Here is a 25,317-nt window from a genome sequence, read left to right on the forward strand (position 1 = left end):
CTTATTTGGACAATGGGGAAGCCCTCCAGAAGCCTCCCTTTCCCTGTAGTTGCCATGTGATGCTCAAAGTATCACACATGGACATCAGTCAAACTGGAGATGAGTTAGCCAGGATAAGACATCCCGCAGAGGTTATTTCCATAGATCTCAGCCCAGTCTTCATAAAACACACTTGCAAATTCTTGGACTGAGGCACTGTAGTATCCTTCTGTATATTATCATGGCTTCTACCTTTGCAACGGTATTTTTTTAGCTCTTTTGTCACCTGGCTTGCTATAGTAAAGCAGAAGAGTTAACTGACTTCTCCCACTCTCACTTTATTTACTGTATCCACACTGGGATTTATTTCAAAGAAGAGGAGATTGGATTTATTTACTGTATAGGCTAATAGCGTCTGAACTTGCTGAGACTGAGAGGGGGGAAGATCTTGGGGCCATAGTGGATAGCTCAGTGAAAATGTGAACCCAATGTGCTGCAGCAGTAAAAAAAGGCAAACTATATGTTAGGGATTATTAGGAAAGGGATTGAGAATAAAATGGCCAGTGTAGCTCTATGGTGCGACCGAATTTTGAATACTGTGTATGGTTCTGGTCACTGTATCTCAAAAGGGACATTGCAGAGCTGGGGAAAGTACAGAGGAGGGCAACCAAGATGATTAGGGGGTTGGAGCACCTTCTCCCTATAAGGAAAGGCTGAAGAGCCTGGGGCTTTTCAGTTTAGAAAGGAGATGACTAAGGGGACACATGACAGAGGTTTATAAAATTATGCATGAGATGGAGAAAGTTGACAAAGGGAAATTTTTCTCCCTCTCCCAAACTATTAGGAACTCAAGGGCATCCAATGAAGCTGTTGGGCAGGACGGACAAAAGGAAATACTACTTTACATAGAGAGTGGTTAAAATGTGGAATTTGTTGCCAGAGGAGGTAGTGATGGCCACAGGAATAAACAGCTTTAAAAGGGTTTAGATATATTCACGGAGGCTACTAGCCATGGTGACTGAGGGGAAACTCCACATTCAGAGGCACTAAATCTCTGAATTCCAGAGCTAGTTGGCCATCCGGAAGAACTGGTTGACCACTGTGTGAGACAGGATGCTGGACTAGGTGGATCATTGGTCTGATCCAGCAAGGCTCTTCTTATGGTCTTATCCAAAATGCATCCAAAAGGTGCATCACAACAGTCTTCATTCCACCAGAAGAGCTGTGAGAGTTGCCCATAAGCTGGTCAATTCCCCTTCCATCTTCTCTTTCCTTTTGCTGTGGGTGGGAGATAATTTGGGGACGGCTAAAGTGGAGATAAGACATGCAAAACACTCATGTCCTGACCATTGATTAGGTATTGCTGTTGCTTCCACATGGCACAGAAATACTGAAATTCTCAGACAAGAGTCCGAACGAGAGACAGTGCAGTGATTAGTGTCCTGGGGAGGCTAGGGCTGCCAAGTGGGGGCGGGGGGCGGGGAAAACCCCGCTTTGGAGGCCCAATTTCCGCTGCGGCGGAATCGGGCCCCGGGGGAACTCCGCCCCCCGAAGCTGCGTCGTGACGCAGCCACATCACTCACATTGGGGGCATGGGCCAGATCGTTGGGGTGTGGCCCAGAACCATATGGTTCCCCCCGGCTATCTGGGTCACGCCCCCAACGTGACCGACGTAGCACATCACTTCCTGTGACGTGCTGGTGGCGCGCACGCACATGTCCTGGGAGAGCTCCCGGAGCCCGGCAAGGCTCCCCCGCCGGCAATACACTTGGCAACCCTAGGGGAGGCCCAAGTTCAAATTCCCACTCACCATGAAATTCCCTGGAGGGTCTTGGGCCAGTCGTTCTCATGCAGCCTAACCTACCTCACAAGCTTGTTAAAGTGGAAGAAAGAAACCCTGGATACCACTCTGAACTCCTTGGAAGAAATACATTTCTATCAACCCTGTCCAAATGCTGCTATTTGCATGGAGTGGGCATGTGTTTCCCCATATGGGCAAATAGCCGCTTTTTGGGTGGGGGAGAAAACAGAGAAAAATAGTACAAAGGGAAAGGATTAAAGCCCCCCCCCCCCAGCACCACAGTCCTGATTACTTTCAATTTTTAAAAAATGTGAGATCCCAGTTACGGATCTCCCACATCATACATAGTATGATTTTAAAGCATTTCAAAACACCAAAGATTGTATATTTTCCTTGCTATTCATAAGCTTTACCTCAGCCTGCACTAGCAGTCTATTGAGAAGCAGCCGTAAGTAACAATAGAGATCCCCCCCACCATCATGCTTGTGGTGCATCTGAGAAAGTGTGCGTGCACATGAAAGCTCATACCTTGAGTAAACCTTTGTTTGTCTTAAAGGTGCCCCTGGATTAAAAATTTGTTCTACTGCTTCAGACCAACATGGCTGCCCACCTGGTTCTATCTTCAGTCTTATGCAAACTCACCTAAGTCACACTGAACAAAGTGGGACTTATGTTTGAGTAAAGGCGCATAGGATGACACTGCTAGTGTCTTCACCGTCCCTGAATTTGGTGGCTCCTCAAGCAATCCACTCCTTTCCTGGGTGATGAATAGGAGGAGCTTGTTAGAAACTGGGATAATATCATCATTAATCTGGGTCCAGCCTGTCCACGATTGTTATAGAGATGTATGGGTCCTGTATGTGAAGCTGGATCATCCAGATGATTATTGCGGCATTATTTGGAGAAGATAAATATTTAGATAAGTGATACATTTTTCCTTCTTTTGCATCCTAAAATTGATGGAAATGTGTATCGTGCCACCTTTCTGAGAACTAGGAGAAAATGGCTACAGCCAAACACCCAAATACATTTTAAAAATAAATTACTATTCTGTAGGAGCACGGAAGCACAAAATCTTGCAATTCAGATTTTATACCCCTAGTGGGATTTTCTTCTCTGTTATGCAGGCGGGGAGCAAACCATCCATTTCAGCTTGGTTTACTGAAGTGTGCAATTTATTTGGTTGCTTATTGCAGTTCATTAGATTTATAGCCCCCCTATGCCAAGGACTCGGGGTGGGTTACATAAATATTTACAGGGCTCATGATCTAATTTCATAAGAGGGGAGGGGAGTACACTGACTGTGAGCCAGTAGTTGCAGGCATTTATTCTTTTGTTAAAACTCCCATTCTTTTGTTAAAACTCACATTCAGATGCATGCAAGCCTTTCTGGGGGAGTCATCCCACTGAGCTTACCCTGCAGAGATCATACCATTTTATCATGCAATCATCTCCTGTTTTCCTCACTAACGTCCACAAAGTATTCAGACACTGTGGGCGATTCTGCATCTGGCATTCGCTCCACGTTTTCTCAACAGGAAGGAAAAGGTACAGCTCAAAACCACATTCAAATGCACCGTCCGGGGCAACACTATACTGACTGCACAGTCACCTCTGAACGGCCATAAATCTAGGCAGAAGGTACCATAAAACCCGATGGTCAAAGAAAATGAAAGCAGTATGCAATGCAGAGGGAATTTCTGTTCCAATCAGTGTTCCCTCTAAGCTGAGTTAGTGTGAGCTAGCTCACAGTTTTTTAGCCTCAGGCTCACAGATTTTTGTCTTACCTCAGGAAAGACGGCTCCAGAGCAAACTAATTTATGCAGTAGCCAAATCACTCGTTCACAGATTTAATGCCAATAGCTCACAAAGTAGAATGTTTGCTCACAGGACTCCACAGGTTAGAAGGGAGCATTGATTCCAATGTGGGTTTTGTAAAACAATGGAGGGAAAAGCCAGTACAGAATCGCCCTGTGATAATTTCCAAGCTCACCCCTGATACAGGAAGTGTGAGATCAGTTCTATATGGTCCTCTGCAGTGTTCCGGTATGCACAACAACCCAACAACCCACCAGCTTCCATTTTTTAATGCTCACTGCATTGTAAACATAGTGGTTGTCAGTTTTCTTTTACTATGGTTTTGCTGCCATTTAAATCCTTATTAAAAACCAATGCACTGCTGATTGCTCCATAGGATGACAAGGGGAAGCACTTTTAATACAATGAAGGAGGTTGGCATAAAAATGGGGGGGGGTAACAGGTTCATAGAGCTTTTCAGACAGGAGATGGAGAGTGAGTGAGAGAGATAAGGTGTGTCTATCCTCCTTGGATAGTTAAGCTCCTTATTGTAACTGTTTTAATTACTGCAATATTCAAGATTACTGTTCCAAATTTTTATCATTCTGTCATATTATCTTTATTATATACAGTGCTACAAACTGCTGTATCCTGACTGTTTTCCTTTGTTGACATATGGGCTGATTTGTACTGCTATTCCTTTCATAGAGTTATTGTATGCCAGTAAGGTTATTGGAATTGGAACTGGAATTGGCTTTTCTGGCCTGAAATTATTTTAGTTATGGAATTAAACTTTATAGCTTCAATGTAACCAGTCACTTTGGTGGCAAGGGGGTATGTGGGGGGTTAATCATTCATACAAGGTCTGTTTACTGATCTCCCTTCCCAAAGCACCAGTAACATTCTGGCCTGTGTTCATTAGAAAGTTTTACTGTTCCTAATTTTAAAAAAAAAAGACTACCTTAAGGGCCATTTAAATTAATGGAACCTGCTAATCATATCTAACTCCTCTGCTGACTTTGAGCAGCAGTTTTATCCATACTTACTGAGAAGTAAATCCCACTGTATTTAGTTGGTTTACTTAGGATTCTGCTCCACTCCAGGGTAAGCTTTTATAGACTGGAGCCCATTTTGTTAGGAATGCTGGCAGTGCTGGTCAATTGGCCGTAATAAAATTGAAATTGAAATTGAATTAGGAATGCTGGAATTTTAAAAAAAATTGCTTGTCATTAAAGTACTAAGAAAGTTCTGCTTATTTTTTTTGAGTGGTGGAAAGTGCCATCAAGTTGCACCTGGCTTACTGCAACCCCATAGAGTTTATAAGGCAAGAGACTAACAGAAATGCTTTGCCATTGCCTGCCTTTGCATAGCAACTTTGGACCTCCTTGGTGGTCTCCCATCCAAGTACTAAACAGGGCTGACCTTCCTTAGCTTCTGCGATCTTATAAGACTGGGTTACCCTGGACCATCCCCTCTGTAATTAAAATCCTGCACAGATGGTGGAATCCTATGCTCATTTTCTTGACACTAAACCCCACTGACCTCATTGGGACTAACATACAAATAGTGCTTAGTGTCTGAGGATTGTAACGAGTGGCCTTAAATCCTGCAATGGGCTGCAGGCTCTACACTGTAGTGCGGAGGTACCATTTTATCATACAAATAAGTCATTCTTGCCATAATTATTTTTAAAGTTATATCAAAAATGATGGAGTGGTTATATGGCTATAGGGAGAACTGTCAATAACAAACAGTACAGCACACAGCAAAAAATAGCAAGGGACAACAAGAAACAACTGTGAGCTGAATTACAGTGAAAGTAAATCCAAAAGGAGACTTCAACAAAGTGAAATGCACATGTAATCAGAAATGAATCTATACATATAATCCATCATTGGAAAATACAGAAGTTCACAGGATCCATAGAAGGAAAAAAACAAAGTCCAGAGTAGATATCCAACACTTTTCCTAGGTAGTATGCAGTGTTTCAGACTTCTGGTCCTTCCTCAGGAACAAAGAACAACATTAGGAAGTCTCATTCCAATTTCTTTACAGGACAATACTATTCAGTTTCTTTATGGGCCAGGTCTCCTAAGCTTTAATATGCACCTCTCATGGTTGCTTCTATGTAAACAGGACCAAACATGCCTCCAAATGATGGATTATATGTATAGATTCATTTCTGATTACATGTGCATTTCACTTTGTTGAAGTCTCCTTTTGGATTTACTTTTGCGGGTAATTCAGCTCACAGTTATTTCTTGTTGTCCCTTGCTATAGGGAGAACTGAAAGTAATCTTTTTTGTGGTTGTTGCTTGGGGAATCAGTAACTTTAAACATTTTAGTGGCCACTGATTATCCACATGGTCACACGGTCATTTTGATGGGGTTTCAGAACTGTTCCCTATCGCATTTAAAAGGGCTGATCAGATAGCTGATTTTGAAACGGACTCCCCCCTGCAATCCTCCCAGTTTTCTAGCGTGTTTTCCCACACTGGGAAAATCAAGTACTTTCCTACTACTTGCCCTGTGAATCCGCAATTTCTCCTATTTGGACAGCCATCTCTCGCTATGAATCCGATTAGGTCATCTGTACGTCCTTCTTGTGGTAGTTTTTTCCCCCAGCTTTCACCATTGTGAAATTCATGACCAATTCTGCATTGACTATATTAAATGCATGAATGCTCAAGCACACATAAAACAGCACTCGGTTACACTTCGGTAGTTCATTTTGTTTGGCACAGCACAATTTAAAAAAAATTATTTGTGCATATGCACATATGCACATGTGCAGATAATTTTTTTTTTTAAGCATTGTGCTGCACCACCACTTGGGCAGCGCAGCTGTCTGGACGGTGCCTGGAGCCTCGTTGTGCAATGCAAGCAGTTGGGCAAGGGATGTGTGATCATCTGAACCCACTAAAAAATATCCCCGATCAAATCTACAGCGGGAACAAATTGCGGTAAGCTTGCAGTGTGACCACACCCTTAGCTTCATTGTATGGAATAACAATTTGGCTATGCTACCTACTGGTTGCTTGTGGCTCACAAACAGAGTATATTAGTGAGAGACAAACTACACCATGATGAGCTTAGTATTTCATAACTGCCATGCGGATTGTTTGTGTGCATAATAATGAAGCCCATAAAATGACCAGCAGGACACACTTGAACATTAGGGCTAGCCTGTGAGATTAAAAACCAAATGAAAACAGTGAAGCAAAATTGAAGGAGGGGGGAGAGAATGTAACTCATTTGAAGTGCTGGAAGCAGAGAGCTTTGATCCATAGAAGATAGGATTTTTATCCCCGTGGAAAGAGAAACCAGACTCACCCAAAGCACAGCAGTTATTGAACGAAGCTCAGCATTGATTACAAAGAAAGTGTGTGCAGTCACCACAGAAGACTGCGGCCTTGTCAATCACAAGATTACATAGACAACATACTGTTGGCCTCCTCTCTTGTCCACTTGATCAACTCCTAAAATAATAGATAAATGTTTCAGTGGTCCACGAAAAACAGTTTGTGGACAGGAATCCCAAAACAGGGACTCCCCATAATTCATACTCCGGAAAATTCTGTTATCACTAACCAGAAAGTCCCTGATGTTTCCACATCATTCTGTATGTGTGAAGATCCTAGGGTTGCCAAGTCCCTACCTTCTGCCGGCGGGGGACTCCTGGCTTCTCCTTGGGAACGTCTGGCGTATGTGTGCACCATGATGATATCACCTGGAAGTGACATCATCATGCTAGACGTGGCGGGGGGGGGGGGGGGACGCTCTAGCATTTGCCCAAAAACTCTATGGTACCATAGAGATTTTTGGCTGAGTGCTAAAGCGTCCCCCTGGCGACGTGCCTGGCACGATGATGTCACCTCTGGGTGACAACGTGTTGGGCCCATTGGCGCGATCCCGGGTCAGTGGATCAGGAGCCCTAAAAGTGGGTAACCCCCCGGGGGGGATTGTAAGCCTAGAAGATCCCAAGGCCAAACTAGGCCTCATCTTGCATATCCAGAGGCAGTAACCGTAAGAATGAGACCATCATAATGGAAATCTGCTACTTGATCCAACACATAGTCCTACTGAGTGATTTCAGATTCTTACACTCTCTAAATCAGACCCAATGCTGGAAAGGCTTCCTTGTTTTACAGAGTGAATTTTTGGAAAACAAAAGGGGGTTGTGGTAAGAAAGGACATTGTAGAAGCCCTGATAAATGCACAGAACCTCATGAACCTACATGGGTGTTCCACCTGTAGCTTCTTCAATCCTTTCTTTTGGTTTTATCTTTTGTTGCTTGCAAACTTATTCTGTGAAATGTTTTAAATTCAATTCAGCTCCGCACACATGTGACCCTGAAGATATTTTCCTCATTAGGAGTCAAACAGAAGACAGCTTAGTTTTCTAGGAATAAGCAATCATCCTGCAGCGGTGTCTTTGAAATTAAGTGATGCTTTACTAGGGGCTTAAGTGCATAGGAAATTAACATAGGCCCATTGTTGCCCTCTGGGTGTACATTGGTTTTACTTCCCTCAAGTGACTGGCTATGTCAAATGCATATATTTTTCTTGCATATTGAGTTCCTTGGACCAATGCTGCTGCTTTCAGAGTGGCAAAACAATGGCACTTTCTTGTGGCAAAACAATGGCACTTTTTTGTGGCAAAACAATGGAACTGTTCCTCATTGCTACCTAATTGAATGAACAATGGAGAGATATTGGGTATTCTGACAATACAAACCCTGTGGTGTTGTCACCCCATAAAGCTGAAGTAGTAAAGGGGACAAATCAGAATAATTAGACCTCCATCATTTGGCTAAAATACCCATCATGATATGGTACAATATTGTTGTGTATTCTTCTGGATAACTATGGGCTCTGTCTGTCTGTATCTCCTATCTTTCTGTCTGTCTGTTTCATACGGACAAATCACCAATATTAAGTCACGAATGCATTTTCTATATAGGGGAAGAAACAGGTGTACAGCTTATAATTAGCATCTCTATATTTTGAGTAGATTCTAATACACACACATGATGCAGGGATGGATAGATGCAAGGAGCCCTTTTTTAAAACACTGACCACCGCCCACTGCCCCATCCAGGGCTTTTTTAAAAAAAGAGGTGCCAGAACTCTCAAGAAGGAAAGGAAGTTTTCAGTCTGTATACTGAAAACTCATGAACTTTTAAACATTTTTAAAAGAATTTTGTCAAAGAGGTTCCGGACCTCTGTACCAGCGCATTCCCCCAGAAAAAATCCCTGACCCCACACCACCCAGTCACCTGATGCTTGGCAGTGGCTGAATTCATCCCCTTCTTTCTCGGCCTGCTTTCATGCCTCTAGTAGGACCAGGTGCAAGTCCTGAGTGAAATTTTTAAGTGGAAATATTTCTTCCTTATTCCTTCCTAGACTAAGCCACTTCAGCTAGAACAGTAGCAAGGTTACATTTAGGAATATTCACCTATATTTTAAAAGTCCCTGGACATATAAAATTTGCTCATATAAGGCCCCGGTCACACGGGCCGGAAAACACGCAGGGGGGGAGTGCGGCTATTTGCGCCATCGCAGTCTGATGCGCTATTATGCGATCAGACGCGACGGCGGCTTCCCCGCAGCAAAGAGGACGTGCAATCACACCGGGAGGCTTCCATAGGTGGCCCGTGGCAAAGCGTTTGCTAGTACATGCAATGTACTAGTTTTTACTGCGCGGCTTTGGCGGCTTGCCACGGGGTCGCCACGGGAGTGCTACGCCTCCCAGATGTTCCCGTGTGATCGTGCCCGGATACTCCGCAGGACTCCCGTGCCTTCAGCGGGGCAAATGTTCTGTGTGAACGGGGCCTAAGACTGTTTTCCTGGATGTACTGGTTTTCTGCATGCAGGGAAGCCTTCCCCCCCCCCCAAACAATGATCCCCTGCTTTCAGTTGTAGTAATACAGATCAAGAAGGTCTGCCACCGAATGTTACTAATAGCGTGGCTCAGGGGTGGAGGAGGACCACCTGGGAGACTCATATTGATTTAATGGCCTTGAGAAAATGGGAGTAATATCATGTCCAGGTGAAATTGTGTCTGGATAATGTGGTCCACCAGAGGACTTTCTAGCTTCCAACTGCTCTCAAATTGAAAGCCCACAGAGTATACATCACAAAATAATTACTTTCATGCCTTGTTGAAAATGCAGTATTTTATTTTTTAGTCTTGTCTTGTGAATAATTTCCTGGCATTTCCCACTACTTGGTTTATGCAAAAGCATGAATATGAACCAAGCAGCTCTTTTTTACTTTTTTTTTTTTTTTAAGAAACGGGGTCTTTGCTAATTTCAATTCTCAAACACCACAGGAGTCTGCAATTCCAATTTTCTTTTCACAGTATTAATGAAGACTGGACATTGGCAATAGTCGCAGTTTTTCCTTACTCTTGAAATTTAAGAGCCATATTGAGGCGCTGCCAGGAATTATAATAACTGTCTAATGCACAATGTGGAACTGTGGCCAATTGTGATTGTTCCAGACAAGTTATTTCATAGGTGTGGTAACAAAAGGAATATAAAAATCAATCTCATCTAGTTTTATATATGCTACAATTCAGAAAGAGAGGTGTGTGTGTGCGTGTGCATTTAAGCTTCTTAATGAGGACAAGCACAATATACCCACCTCACTGATTGCTTTGAGAGCACCAGTGCTAGGCAGGGTGGCTGGTCAATTCCTGTCAGTAGAGTGAAGAAATACGGTTTTATGATCTTCTACATGCGCCCTGTCAAACCATCTATATTGCCATAACGGCAGCTTCCAGATTTGCAGGTGGCTCTTCATCTTTAAGGATTTCCAGCTTCTCAGTTTTATGGTCTTAAATCTAGATGAGCTGAGTGGTTATTGGCTTTTCATCTCCCATTTCCTGGGCAATGAAATAAGGCACTTCGACTATTCTGGCTGTTTTTCAAGGTGTAAAAGGTACAATAATGGAGACTTCTGAAAAGAATGTTTTCAGAGTCAAGAGATATACACATACATACATTTCTTCAATATCTCATGAACTGCTATTGGAAACTTGATATTAGCAACAAGCACATTGAAGACATTCATGATCCTGAGGAAGTTTTCAGTGAAACATACATATGATGGAAGGCTTTGTTTGAAGAGCAGGACATATATGTCATTGAAATAATAAATGTTTGCAGTGGAAAGCTTTACTATGATCCTTTTCTTCTATCCATATTTTAATCCTAACCATTCCCCAAGGACAGTGCACGCAGTTCTCCCTTTCTCCTGTTTATCCTCCCAACAACCCTGTGAAATAGGGGAGGGCTGAGAGAGAATAGTGTGCACAGAGGACACCCAGTGATCTCCACGGTTAGCAGGAAGCAAAGCTGTGTCTCCCCAGTGCTAGGAACTATGGGAAATATCCTAACAGATGGTTCTTAGCACTCTTACAAACTTACAACAGGCAGCCTGTAAAAAAATTGACAAGAATAACTGGATATTGCTGGGAAAGTTATTCCTTTTAGTACAGTGATTAATAAAACAAAAAGGCATGCTTTAGCCTCAAACCCCTCATCCCCATCCTCCGCACCTCACGTTACAAACAGCTACTCTTAGAACACCAGGAACATTTTCAGTTAATTAAGTGGTTGTGTCTTCTTTAGACAGATGGAGTAAGTGAGATAATTGTGAAAAGATGCCTAAAATGAAAGAATGCCAGAAGGCTTGGTTTTTTTAAAAAAAAACTGACTTTGCTTAAAATAAGATTCTTTGGTTTCATTTCTTAGGCCTCCATATTCAAAGGAACATTTCCCCATAAAAGGGAGCTGAAAGATGCCATTTAGCAGACATTAATAGCAGAGTTAATTGACAGTGTTTGCCTCAGATGCTGGTGTTCAAAGGGAGGACAACTTTTAGCCCATCAGGTAGTGACAGAATTTATTCAGTAGATTCCATTCTTTCTTAGGTAGAAATTAATTTTCAAAATCACATTTAGTCAGATAACTCTCTCTCAGTTTCACTCACGTGGATACACTCAAGAGTCTTTATGTAGTCAGAGTGAATTGTCTTACAAAACAATTGATGACACATCCAACTCAGATGAATTTCCACCACAAGTACAATGGAGAGGAGGGAGAAAATCTCTGTTGTCATTTCTAACTGATTTAAAATGGACCCCTATTGCAAGTTTGTGAAGCTCAAGGAAATTGAAAAGCTCTACAGCTTTGAACTGAAAACCTGAGCATCCAGTGTAGGCTTATAATCAAACTATACATGAATTGACTCATTTGAAATGTGGTGTTGGATGAGAATTTTACGGGTATCGTGGATCACCAAAACGACAAATAAGTGGGTTCTAGATCAAATCAAACCTAAAATCTCCCTAGAAACTGAAATGACTATCAAGTAAGGCAATCAGACTTTGGCCACATTATAAGAAGACAGGAGACACTGGAAAAGACAATAATGCTAGGGAAAAATTGAAGGCAGCAGGAAAAGAGGAAGGTCCAACTGTCGCATAAATACTTAAAGTACTGCTTTTACGAGTCAGCATTATTGTTTCATGACAGCCCACTCTTTTAAAAGACAAATTCAACTTTTCCACCTTTGTGGAAAGTGACTTGGAATGATACTAGGTAATGATAGGTTCTAAGAGAAGGAGTCTTCATGAAAAGAAGAGGCAGCTCAAGACAGTCGAAGGCCAAGCAGATAGCTTAACTACACTATGAGAGAGCCACTGTGGCACAGTGGTTAAGAGTGTTGGACTAGCATCTGGGAGACTGAGGTTCAAATCCTCACTCATGCCATGGAAGCTGGCTGAGTGACCTTGGGGCAGTCACACTGTTTCAGCCTCACAACTAAGAGGAAAGGAGCATGATGCAAGCCGCTATGGGTCTCCATGGGGAGAAAGGCAGGGTATGAATGAATTAAATAAATAAATAAATAAAGTATGAAGAACTCTGACATCTTTATAAAGAAAAATTGCAGAAATTTTTTGGATGTGAAGAATAGCATTGCGGTATGAGCCTTGGATTTGAAAAAGGCTATGCAACATGCTGCTGATCCATGTGCTTATGTTATGCCCCAATTTGAAATCCCACTGATTAGCTATTTGGTGCCGAAAGGGGAATATGAAGGAACTAGGTCTACCCTGCCACAAAGACACAGAAAACCGGAATTACTCATAGGCGTAATGGGCAGAATGTTAACCTTTGTGAAAGGTTTCAGTGCATGCAGAGCCAGCTGTTGGATCTGAGAAAGAAGCCCATCTGTGTCAGTGTTTACCCATCCAGCTAAGTTTCTACCTGACAGAGCTGCCTCCTGTGTGCATAATACCCGGAGCTGTATCGGGGTATTTATGTACAGAGACACATTCTAAGGGCAAAGCATATAGAGATACATTTTGCTCTGAATGTTTCCAGAGGTAATTTGGGATGTCTTGACTTTTTAATTACTGAAGGAAATGTCAGCCAATCCAGGTTTGGCAATTTCAATTCCTAACTGGAAAATGAAACAATATAAGCTGAAACTTGAGCTCTTCATTTCAGATTTTGCACCGAGAAAACTGACAGGCATTGTCTGATTAACTGATTTTATTGTAATAATTTTGTGAGATACTCAATAATAAATAATAAATTCAGTATTTCACAGTGTCTTGTGCATGCAGCCTTTCTCCCCCTTTAATTAGATTGGCTCTTACACTCTGTTTGTGGCGGGGGGGGGGGTCTTCCTTTGTGTTGTTATCATCTGCAACATATGTCATCAGACACCCATCCAAAAAGCCCTGTACACAATTAAATGTAACTGTTGGACTCATTTGACATACTGTACTTCTTATATAGGTCAACTGAAAACTGGAAATGACAACCAGCTTAAAGGGAAGTGCAGGGGTAAATATGGGGAACCTTAGAAGTAATTTTCAGTAAAGTTAATAACATTTCTCTGGGAGGCCTCACACCTCTCTAACTTGCCTTTGAATTTTCCTTAATACTATGCCATTAAAGGTATCTGAATCTGAATTTTCCTTAAAGTGAAATCTAGATTTAGAAAATGCTGTTCAGGTAAAATATCTGTAGGAATTGCAAGGAAAGAAAAAAAAAGGATTCCTGAAAGAGTATTATTTTATGAACCTCTCTTTTGAGGTCAAACTTGTAGGGCAGGCTTGATGGCCTTAAAGAAGTACAGAAGAGTCTTTCTGTACTCTGACTCATGCTGGTAGGTCATGAGTCTCCCAATAGATCTCAGTGATGTTACATTTTTATGCACCATTGTCTTTTTTCATTCCTTTGTTTTTCTTTTTGGTGTGTGAATATGAATTTTATTTATATGCATGAATTCAAAAAGTATTTGAACCTTTTGCAAAAATTTAACAATAATTTAAAAAATCAGGCAACAGGCAGGCTCTCAACAACTAGTGGCATGTCTATATGGGCTTTTCTTCAAGGGTTGGACACAATGATCTACTGCATCTGATCCCTGCAGTCTATACAACTGTGGATCTTCAACTCCTACTAACCCTGTATCTGTCTGTATAGCAGATGGAGGCAATAATTAGATCCAAAGAGTAATGCACATTTGTGAGAGAGCCACATGTGCAAGCATGTAAAGGAGACACTAAAGACACAAGCACTTTGTTTTAAAAGCAGCTTACCCTTTTCACTGTGGAAACTGCTAGGGCAAAAACAACTAGTAAAAACACATCTGTACATGTAGGTCACTTCTATGTGTTCATGCTGTTGGATCTTCACCATTATGTGGGACAGCTGCTCTCACTAACCCACATTTAGAAAAGGTACATTGTACAAACTGCTGGAAATAACTATTTCATAATGTATAATGGCTTCACAAGTTCACATAGAAAACTAGTACATCGAGAAGTCCATTTATGTGCTAGATTTCCAAAAAACAAGACGTTTTTGACATTTAGGAGGACTCATGTATATATTTCCCCCCCATCTGCATTATAAAGTGGTGCAGTCCCTGAAGGACTCTGCTGTGGCCTTTTCTGAATGAACAGATTAGTCCTGGGTTGCTAGCACAACTTCAAAATACTGCAGGAGCTAAGGAGTGAACTGTGCAATTTAATATTGGGGGGGGGATTTGTCCTATACTTCTGGTTTCATTCCAGATTACCAGACTGGGATCAAGGAATGTCCACCCATGGAGACATGCCCAGTGGCACATGGTTAATGTGACCTTGCCTGATCTATTAAATGGGTTCTGATGATATACAGACATAGAATGCACAGATGGTTTCTACTATGCACTGTATAAATGTTTCTTTCATCATTTACCTACAGCAAGTCCCACCAAGGCTGGAGGGAGAGGATTTGCAAATTCGGACGAGGTGGTCCGGGAATCCAGCAGCACCACTGGCATGGTGGTTGGGATTGTGGCGGCAGCTGCTCTGTGCATTCTCATCCTCCTCTATGCCATGTACAAGTACAGAAACCGGGATGAAGGTTCCTACCATGTTGACGAGAGTCGAAACTACATCAGTAACTCAGCACAGTCCAACGGGGCTGTGATTAAGGAAAAGCAACCAAACAGCTCTAAAAGTTCCAGCAAAAATAAGAAAAACAAGGATAAGGAATACTATGTCTGATCCCAACAGCCGAAAGAACAATTGTATAGAAATAGTCTTCATTTTATCTGAGACATAAAAACAAAACTTATTTACTTTACTTTTTATGAAGCACATACAAAGTTTAAAAAAATGGGAAAACAAGAACACAGGGAATGCAATCAGAAAGGAAAGACTTTTTTTAAAAAAAAAGGAAAGAAAAAAAATGAAATAAGCATTTCATGCTCTTGTTTCGCTGAAACAGGAGTCAATAATCCCCTAACATCCACAGTGTTTTCATTTACTCTGCCGTCTTTCTGTTGCTGGAATGTTTCGGAAGAAGATGTTGGTACTGCACATCCATAAGGCAAGGAGTATTACTACAACAAAACATCACCCAGCACAACACGAAGTGTAACAGACTGCAACAACAAAAATGAAATCTCTCTCGCATACACACACACACAAACATACACACAAAAGAAGCTACCTACAAGTCTGGATTTCGCCAAAGTGCTAGCACTTTCCTGAGGAGTAAGTTAGTCTTATTACCCGAATAGACTCTGCCGTCCTACACAAGCCCTCGTCCAGCAGACCTCGAAAGAGTTCGCCACCCAGTCCAATGAAGCAGTGATTGAAGCTGGGGTTTGAAGTGAAGTGCTGGCTTTTCTGAATAAACCACATTTTAAAAAAAGAAAGAAAACACTTTAATAAAAAAGCCCCTTTCTGGTTGTGAAGAAAAAGTATAGCGGCCTTATTTTCAAAAATAATAATAATAATAATAATAAAGAAAAGAGGAGAAATATAAGGCTTATTTTTCACATACCACTAACAAACAAACCTGAGGGCAAAGATGCAATCATTGGGGGGAAAATCATGCACGCTTAATATGTTATTACATATGTTTATATTAAAAAATACATCTATATGTGCTTTCTGGACTGTGATAAGTGATGTTTTCTAGCCTGTTGTATAGAAAATGCAAACTATATCTGCTCTTCAACCATTTTTGGTAAACTCAATGTTCTAAGTGTTGCTAGGTATAGAACGTTTTACCACATCTGGAGCAACCAACCTTTCTGTTTACTTTCGCAGCCATAAGAAACTGCCACGCTGTTTCTTCCTCTCCTGCAACTGATTTTTTAACTTTTTTTTTCTTTTCTTGGTTTGTTTTAATTTACAGTGCAGTGAATATACTAAGAGGGACATGTATGAATGTATATAAGAGTCAGCTAATTTTCTTCTTAACCTGTACAGCCTCCTCTCTTCTGTTGCAGTTCAGTTATAGTAGTTTGTATGAAAGAAGTGGATTTAGAAAGCAAATATATATAGATATAAACATCATAGTTTTCTTCTCCAATTGCCTATCCACTCCCAGTATACATCAGACAAACTTAATTGAAGTCATGTGGCTTCTGCCACCCAACCAAACTCGATACAAATGAATTATTAAGTGACCTTTGCACTCCAGTTCAGATCACATCATTGGCTGTTGTAGTTGGCTGCTCCCCAGGAAGTGAGGAAAAGGTCAAATTCCTTGGGATTCTTTCTACAAATCGTTGTCACTGTGTAGCGTTTGCCCAGCATTCATAATGCAACCACTAAAGTGGTGGTTAATCAGAGAATTCAGGTCTGTCCTTTGAATTACATAAATTCCTCACACTGAGGCTTTCCCCAGTTACGGGGAGGGGGGGGGAGAATTGTTTCAGGCATAATCTGCATGCAAAAACAAGATTTCAAGTGCACATTTTGTTATCTGAGGAAGTATTCTGTGTTGTTTTCCTTTAAAAAAAATTCTTATCCCACCTTGCCTTCTCTTCTGAGGTAAGTTGGTTTGGTGGTTCAGTAATTAACATGCTTTAAGTTTCTCCACATAGATATAAGTATAAACATTTAATTTTTTGGGGGGGTTTGATAACATGCTTATGCTGTATGTTAGCAATTAAAAGAAAAATGAAATGACTGCCCCAGCAGATCCCCAACAATAAGTCATTGTGTAACGCCTCACTTGCAGAGAGATACAAAGGGAATACATTAGGCCAAGAGAAAGTAGTTCAGTAGAGAATCAGCCATAGCTTGAAAGGCCTCCTGGGATGAGGAGAATGGTTCACACTTTACAGACAGGAAGAAGGAATTTAAAATTAGCTTTAACCAGCAGGACACTGTATCTTCTTGCGTGCTGTTTGCTGCCACTGAAGCAAAACCCTGGGAATCATGGGAAGGCTTGGTCTTCAAAACAGCAATATTTTAGAAATGTGTGCAAAACTGTTGTGTTATTGCCATCTTTGGAAACTGCGAAACAATTTGATCACACCGTATGTCAAAAGGTTGGGTGGGGGATGATGTGAATATTTGAAGGAAGTGTCAGCAAAGCGACGTAATCTAAAAACCATTTGCCCAATCACTCTCCTCCTGTACCATTTTCACAAATGACATGGGGAGGCCAGCAAGGGGGTCTGGCTTTCATACACAAAATGCAACAAGCTGCCAATGAGAATTTCATTTCTGTAACTGTCAGGATACGTGGAAGGGGAGAGATATTCTGCTCCTTGGAGTTCTCCACCACTGCCGCAGTTTGAGCCAACAGCAAGGTTCTCTTGTGGTTTCATATTGTCTCTGTTAACTCACCTAACTTGACCAAATTATTTTTCTGAGCAATTAACATGACTACCGAAAGAAGTAAGTAATATGGGATTGCTATTTCTAGAGAAGGTCAGTTAAAGCTGTTTTCTGGGGAGTTACTCCTGTTCTTCCTTGTTGATTTTGTGACTTAATAATGAACAAAGAAATGTTTGCATTTATCAGATGTTACAGTAGCTATATTAAAACACCTTCTCTTTTCAAAGTACATAACAAATACTTTAATCCCATCTCTGTAATAATCTAATTTGTTTGACTAAAGCTGCAATCCTATACACATTTACTAGGGAGTAAAATCCACTGGACCAAGTGAGACTTCTTTTGAGTAAACATGTTTAGGATTGTGCTGTGAGATGGCTTTGGGTTGGGTTTTTTTTAATTCCTGTATTGTGTTGCCTTTTTTAACAATACACTAAAATGTGTGAAATTATTCATTCCCAAAATATCAAAAAGAGGTCAGAAGCCCTTAACCTTATAGTGCTTTCTGTGATAGGTATTTACAATTTTTTTATTTGTTGCAAGGCCAATTTATCCATTATTGGAAATGCTAAGCAAGTGGAATTTACCGTTTTGTTAATAAAATGTTTCTTAATACAAATGCTGACTCATTATTTTCTAATCCCTTTGCTTCATTTGCCATAATATGTTGTGACTCCTACAATTTAGCTACAAGATCTAGTTTCCTCACTACCACCTTCCATTCTCCACAGGCTCCTAATTTATTTAGAAAGCTCATCCACATGTATATTGTTCTGTGTATGTCCTTGCTTCCAAACGTGGAAATGGCCATCTGCTGAAGAAATTATGTGACCCTGCAAAAGTCTCTGAATCAGGGTAACAACGTGCAGGACTTGCAGAATGTGTAACTGTGCAATGTTTCCTATCTTGTATTTGAAACTAAATGGGCCATCATTCTTCATACCATTTATGCCAGCGTGAGCCAGCATGGTGTAATGATTAAGAGCAGCAGACTCTAATCTGGACAACCAGGTTTGATTCCTCACTCCTCCACATGAAGCCTGCTGGGTTACCTTGGGCCAGTCACAGTTCTCTCTGAACTCTCTCAGCCCCACCTGCCTCACAAGGGGCCTGTTGTGTGGAAAGGAAGGGAAGGGAATTGTAAGCTGCTTTGAGACTCCTTAGGGTAGAGAAAAGTGAGGAATAAAAAAACAACTCTTAGAACAGTCGTCCTTAAATATTGTTTGATAGATCTTTGCTGTTTTGGTTTGTTTGTCCTTTACCACACAGCCCCCCCTCTCCATAGAAGGATGCTCCAGTTAAGGATTTTTTACCCCCTGGGTGAACTATAACTTTGAAGTCCCCCATCTCCTAAAGCTCACCATCAATATAAAGAGAAATGAGAAGTTTAGAGACAGAATATTTTTTTAAAAAAGAAATTACTTTCCAAGTACTTTGCCCAACCCCCCCCCCCCCCAGGCCGGGCAACCACCTATTGGGTTGGGCCAGCCATGGCTTGAATGAATTCTGAATTAAAACTCAGCTGCTTTCTTTTTCCTCCACTTGCATGCGAGAGAACATATACACAGGGATATCTTTGATTTTGTGCTATGTGTACTGCTGAAAAAGTAGTGCATCTGATTTAAATGTTAAAATGTCAGTAGAAAAATGTTGAGGATATGGTGGAAACTTTTGTTAGCATTTTTTATGCTACTTCCATTAGGGTCTTCAGGACCATTACTGGTTTATGGACCACTGTGTGCAGTCCAAAATATGAAGTCATGCAAAAGTTGCAGCATGCTATCAAATGTTAAAACTGATTGCTAACAATATGAAAAGTGAAGTGAGTAGTCTGGGCTCCTCTAGAACCCCAGAGTCTGATCAAGCATTGCCCCACCTATTCCCCCTTCTAGAGACACGCCCTACTGATGCTCCACTGTGTACAACATACAGAAAATACAACCACAAACCACTGCACAGTCTCAGATTTTCCTTTCATAAAGCCCTCCTGATCTATATATTCCCTGTTTTATTTCATCCTAAGAAAGGATATGTTCCCACACAGCATTGCCCCACCTATTCCCCCTTCTAGAGACACGCCCTACTGATGCTCCACTGTGTACAACATACAGAAAATACAACCACAAACCACTGCACAGTCTCAGATTTTCCTTTCATAAAGCCCTCCTGATCTATATATTCCCTGTTTTATTTCATCCTAAGAAAGGATATGTTCCCACACAGCAACCTAAGTATATGGTAGGCACTGTTAGAAATTTCAACAACTGTGGATTCAGGAATGTTACAGTGTATTGCAAGGTGAGAGCACAAATATTTATTCTTTTATCTACTTACGTTATTTATAGTCCACCTTTACCAACTCAAGGCAGATTACATATAGTGAGTCAGTACAATGAACACAATGAGACATTCAGTAACCAATGCATTAGGATATTAGAAGTCTGGAACCTCCAGAAAGAATAGCATAAGTATTCTCATGACACATTAAGTAATACAGAAATAACAGAAATAGAATCCTACTATACAGCATTATAGACCCCAGTTAGGGATGGGCACAAACTGAGGAAATTAGTTCTGTTTGTGGTTTTTGACGTGCCTGGTTTGCAGACTGTGAACCACCACAAACTTTTAGAGGCCAAATGAATGGGTGAGATTTGTGGCCCAGTACAATGGCCATCCCTGCATGCTACAGACACCAAACTCACAGGGGAATTCCAGCTGATTCTCCTCTACCTGCCCTCCAGGTTTGGTGATGAGTGGCTTTACAGTGTCTGAGTAACAGTCCCCCAAAGAAGGTGCCCCCAGGAAAGTGTTTTCTGGGGAAATGACCATTATTTCCCCAGAAGGCACTTTCCTGGGGGCACCTCCTTTGGGGGGGGGGTAACTCAGACCCCGTAAATCCAATCCTCGCCAAACCTAGAGGGCAGGCAGAGGAGAGTCAGCCACAGATTTCCTGCGAGTCTGATTTCTGCAGCTTGCACAGGATCCATTCTACAGATTCCTGAACCTGTGCCTGTCAAAATGATGGGTCATTTTGACAGGCGCAGGTTCAGGAGTGTGTAAAACAGATCCTGTGCGAGCTAGAGACATCAAAGTCACAGGGGACCTCCCCTGGATGCTCTTCTACATGCACTGCTAAGCCCCCCCCCCCAATAGCTTTGATGTTTAGATTGAACAGAGACTGTCTGGAAATGTATCCATTCATGAACCAGCACAAACCTCCATGAACAGCTTGAAAGTTCATGGGAAGTTTGCGCTGCTTTACCTGCCACAAACTTCACTTCTCAAACCATGAACCAGCCAAAATTCATCACGAACCTTTAGTTCATAAGCCACTTAGTGCATATCCCTAACCACAGTCCCTAATTAATCCAAGCAAGTTTGTCAAATCACTTTTGCTTAAAGCCAGCTGTACGTGGCTATAGTGATTCTTATACCAGCAGTAGTTTGGGAACGTCCTACTGCAGCCATGGAAATTGCTATCAGCTGTAGCCATGTACACTAGCCATGTAGTCATGTACAGATCACACTAAACGTTCTACCATGCAATTTTGTTGCTGCAACTTAAACAAGTAAATTCAGAACCCAAATACAAAAAGTGTTCAGTCTTGGAATTTGACCAGCCTACAGTAGGAAGGGATACTGTAATGTTACAAGGGTATTTTGGGTGGATTATCAGAGTGAGCTGAATCAGAGGAGGTGATCTTTAAGGTAAGTTGGGCCTAAGCCTTTATAGATTACAAGGTGAGACCTGCAAGACTTGTGGGGGAGGGAATCCAATCCTTTTTGTCCCCACTACCACTACCAGCCAACCTGACCAACAGCCCACCAGCATGCAGAACTCTTGCCAATGGCTGCCTGGCTTTCATGGTGGTGGGGTGGCAGGTGGACAGCTCCAGGTCCTTCGCCTACCCACAGTGCCACTGCCTGCCTGGCTCATTTGGTAGTGGTTCCATCTCTCACTTCTACTTCCTGCCTGGCACATGTGACAGCAGCAGCAGCTCTTTCTCTCTCTCAACCAGTTTAGGCAGTGGTTCCTGCTTCACCCACCCCCCAGCCTGCCAGAAGCAGATGTTCCAGGAACTTTATCCCACCTCCATTATGGGTGGCTTTCACATTCTTCTACACCCTCCTTGGTCCCTCAGATCTGCAGAAGAATACCTTGGAATCCAGGCAAAACTGTTGTGGTTACCTAGTTACCTAACAACAGTCAACGAGGACATCTGTTTCTTAAAGCTATAAGCACCTTTTATATTTTGGGGGGATTAACCCCCCTCCCCCAATGCATTTATTTTTAGATTTCCATTTTTTCTGCAAACTAGTCTACAGATTTAAGTATCCTCAGAGTTGGCCAAGTTGAGAATTGGGTATATTAATAACTAGTATTACCCATACGGTTCCCAAGTACTTACCGCAATCTGGCAGAGGACACATGCTCCTCGGCCGGAACATTCCTCCCTGTAACACACCATGCCGTCACCAGGAAGTGACGCTGGGTGACGCTCTGACAATGGGGCTGAAAACTCGATTATACCATCAAGTTTCCAGCCCCATTGCTAGAGCGTCACCCGGCGTCAATTCCTGGCGACAGCATGGTGCCGCGTGTCTGTTGTCCACACGGGAATGGTCCTGGGAAGACTTATGTGTCCCCTGCCAAATCATGGTAAGTACTTGGTAAGCCTGATTACCTGGAAGAAAACAGCAGCCAATTTGGATGCTAAAAAAATGGTTACGTGTTCCCATAATAGGACTATTAGTCACTTCAGCAGATTGCTTATAAGAAAGATGCTGAAAAGCACAAAAACTCTGCTGATTTTCTATCCATTCCACTATGCTATTTGCATTACTAATGTTTTTTTAAGACCCCCGAAGGGGATTTTTTAAAAATAATACTACATAAACTACAAAGAAAAGAAGGGAAGGGGAGCTACAACTAAGGAGAAAGAAAAGTAACCCACACTAAACTAAAAACCCAAGAGTAGGAGATCATTACCCTGTTAGACTGCAGTTGGTAAGGCAAAAAAAAAAAAACTTAATAAACAATATACTTTGTGAGATCCTGTCTTTCTAAGCTTATGTGTTAGTTTATTACTTGTTATGAGAAGATTTCCAGAGCATCTCCTCCAGCTCTCTTCGTAAGGGCAATTTTCAGAGTCCTTCTGCTTTTTTTTTTGTGTTGTTCAGTCACACAGTCGAGTCCGACTCCCGTCTTCTTTGACCTTCAATCTTTCCCAGCATCAGGGTCTTTTCCAGTGAGTGCTCCCTTCTCATTTGGTGGCCAAAGTATTTGAGCTTCAGTTTCATTATCTGGCCTTCCAGGGAACAGTCAGGGTTGATTTCTTTGAGGATTGACTGATTTGTTCTTCTTGCAGTCCAAGGGACTCTCAAGAGTCTCCTCCAGCACCATAGTTCAAAAGAATCTATTCTTCGGCGCTCGGCCTTCCTTATAGTCCAACTCTCACAGCCATACATGACTACTGGGAATACCATTGCTTTGACCATGCGGACTTTTGTTGGCAGGGTGATGTCTCTACTTTTTATCATGCTGTTTAGGTTCGCCATCACTTTCCTCCCAAGGAAATCTTTTAATTTCATGGCTGCTGTCACAGTCTGCGGTGATCTGGGATCCCAGGAACGTGAAGTCTGTCACTACTTCCACGACTTCCCCTTCTATTTGCCAAGGAGTGATGGGGCCGGATGCCATGATCTTAGTTTTTTTGATGTTGAGCTTCAAGCCCACTTTTGCGCTCTCCTCTTTTACCCTGAGCAAGAGGCTCTTTAGGTCCTCTTCACTTTCTGCCATTAGAGTGGTATCGTCTGCATATCTGAGGTTGTTGATCTTTTCCCCAGCAATCTTAATTCCCGCTTGTGATTCATCCAGGCCAGCATTTCGCATGATGTACTCTGCATATATATTAAATAAGCAAGGCGACAATATACATCCTTGTCGTACTCCTTTTCCTATGCTGAACCAATCAGTTGTTCCATATCCGGTTCTAACTGTCGCTTCTTGGCCCTTATACAGGTTTCTCAAGAGACATGTGAGGTGGTCTGGTACTCCCATCTCTTTAAGGACCTGCCATAGTTTGTTGTGATCCACACAGTCAAAGGCTTTAGCATAGTCAATGAAGCAGAAGTAGCTATGCTTATGCAAATGCATCCGAGAGGCGTCCCTCTCATCAGGATTCCAATCGCTCAAAAGGTTTCAGGGGGGGATTTACGCTTCTGTTTACGGTTCGCTCATTTTAATTCACAGTTCATTGTTTCTTAACCACACTCGTAATAGCTCCTTCACCAGATCTTCTGCACTTGACTGGGTTGGCACATCTTGTGCCTCGCTAAGAGGATGCAGACAGCAGGGAGGACCGTCAGGGCAGAGGGCAGCCTCAATTTCCCTGCAAATAGCAGGAAAAGAGGCTCACCCTCAAAAGCCCTATGGCCTCGGGGGCCTCCCTGACCCCCCGTGGAGGTGCCGATCCAGCGGCACCCCTCCCCTCTGCTGCTGTGCAGAGCGCCCTCCCCGAGCCTCAGGAAAGGCATCCGCCATCGTTGAACCGTAGACCCCGCGTCTGCATTACTAATGTTAAACAGATCTACTATACCAATAGTTACAGATTCTGTAAAGAACAACGTATTTCAGAAAAATATCAGAGCCTTACAAGTAATTTAAACCTTGTGAGTCTGTGGCTGGCAGAGAGGTTTGACTGCAACTATCTTTAGCCGGCTACTTGGATGGAGGAGGAGGGGGTTTAAACCCTGTCCCCTTCCACGGCTTGCCAGCGAGCCCCATGGCTGCGGGGCTCCCGGGCAAGCCAATGCTTAGATGGGCTGCTGGGAGCGGGGGTGGGGCTTGGTCATGTGCCCGCCCCCGGGGCTTCTCACTCCTGGAGCCCTGCTCCTGTGTGCTCCGGCTCCAACCGACCCCTGCAAACCAGAGACCAATTCAGTTCCATCATCTGGTGTTTGTGAGATCGAATGTGTGAAAATCATGGTAACAGTATTAAAGCAAGTCCAAGAAATGATCCCGAAAACGGAAACCTGTATGAGTACTGCGCTACAATAATAGTTTAAGTATCTAAAGTGACAGTGTAATAATCCAAAGTGCAAATTAATAAAATGTTAACGATGACCTTCGGAATGTTCTACCGTTTCGATAATAATCTTCTTCGGAACAAAGATGAAGAATATGTAACGCCTCTAGTCAATGTCTCAACTGGTACATATCAATAAGTCTCACTGAAGTGTCATGACATCATTTTATAAGGTTCCAAATGATTCTTAGAAGGCACTTTACAGCATTTTGCCCTTCTAAGAATCATTTGGAACCTTATACAATGATGTCATGACACTTCAGTGAGACTTATTGATATGTACCAGTTATTGACTAGAGGCGTTGCATATTCTTCATCTTCGTTGGGAAGAAGATTATTATCGAAACGGTAGAACATTCCAGAGATCATCGTTAACATCTTATCATTTGCTTATTTTTGTACTTACCTTGTGAAATGTTGATTGTGTGTATATTTGCACTCTGGATGACTACACTGTCACTTTAAATACTTAAACTATTTTTGTAGCACAGTAC

The 25,317-nt window shown here is 42.1% G+C and overlaps 1 protein-coding gene across 1 annotated transcript in view; it reads left to right on the plus strand.

Moving 5' to 3' along the window:
* LOC107119726 (neurexin-1-beta-like) overlaps nt 1-15,905 on the plus strand; it is a 197,921-nt gene extending 182,016 nt beyond the window's left edge. Inside the window, exon 7 of the mRNA XM_015422304.1 lies at nt 14,851-15,905. Within this exon, the coding sequence (XP_015277790.1) occupies nt 14,851-15,155 (305 nt within the window). The 3' untranslated portion in view covers nt 15,156-15,905. The remainder of the gene's footprint in view (nt 1-14,850) is intronic.
* Nucleotides 15,906-25,317: the final 9,412 nt, after the last annotated feature.

This window comes from Gekko japonicus, unplaced genomic scaffold, assembly GCF_001447785.1.
Source record: "Gekko japonicus isolate JY-2015 unplaced genomic scaffold, Gekko_japonicus_V1.1 scaffold1066, whole genome shotgun sequence".
Lineage (NCBI taxonomy): Eukaryota > Metazoa > Chordata > Lepidosauria > Squamata > Gekkonidae > Gekko > Gekko japonicus.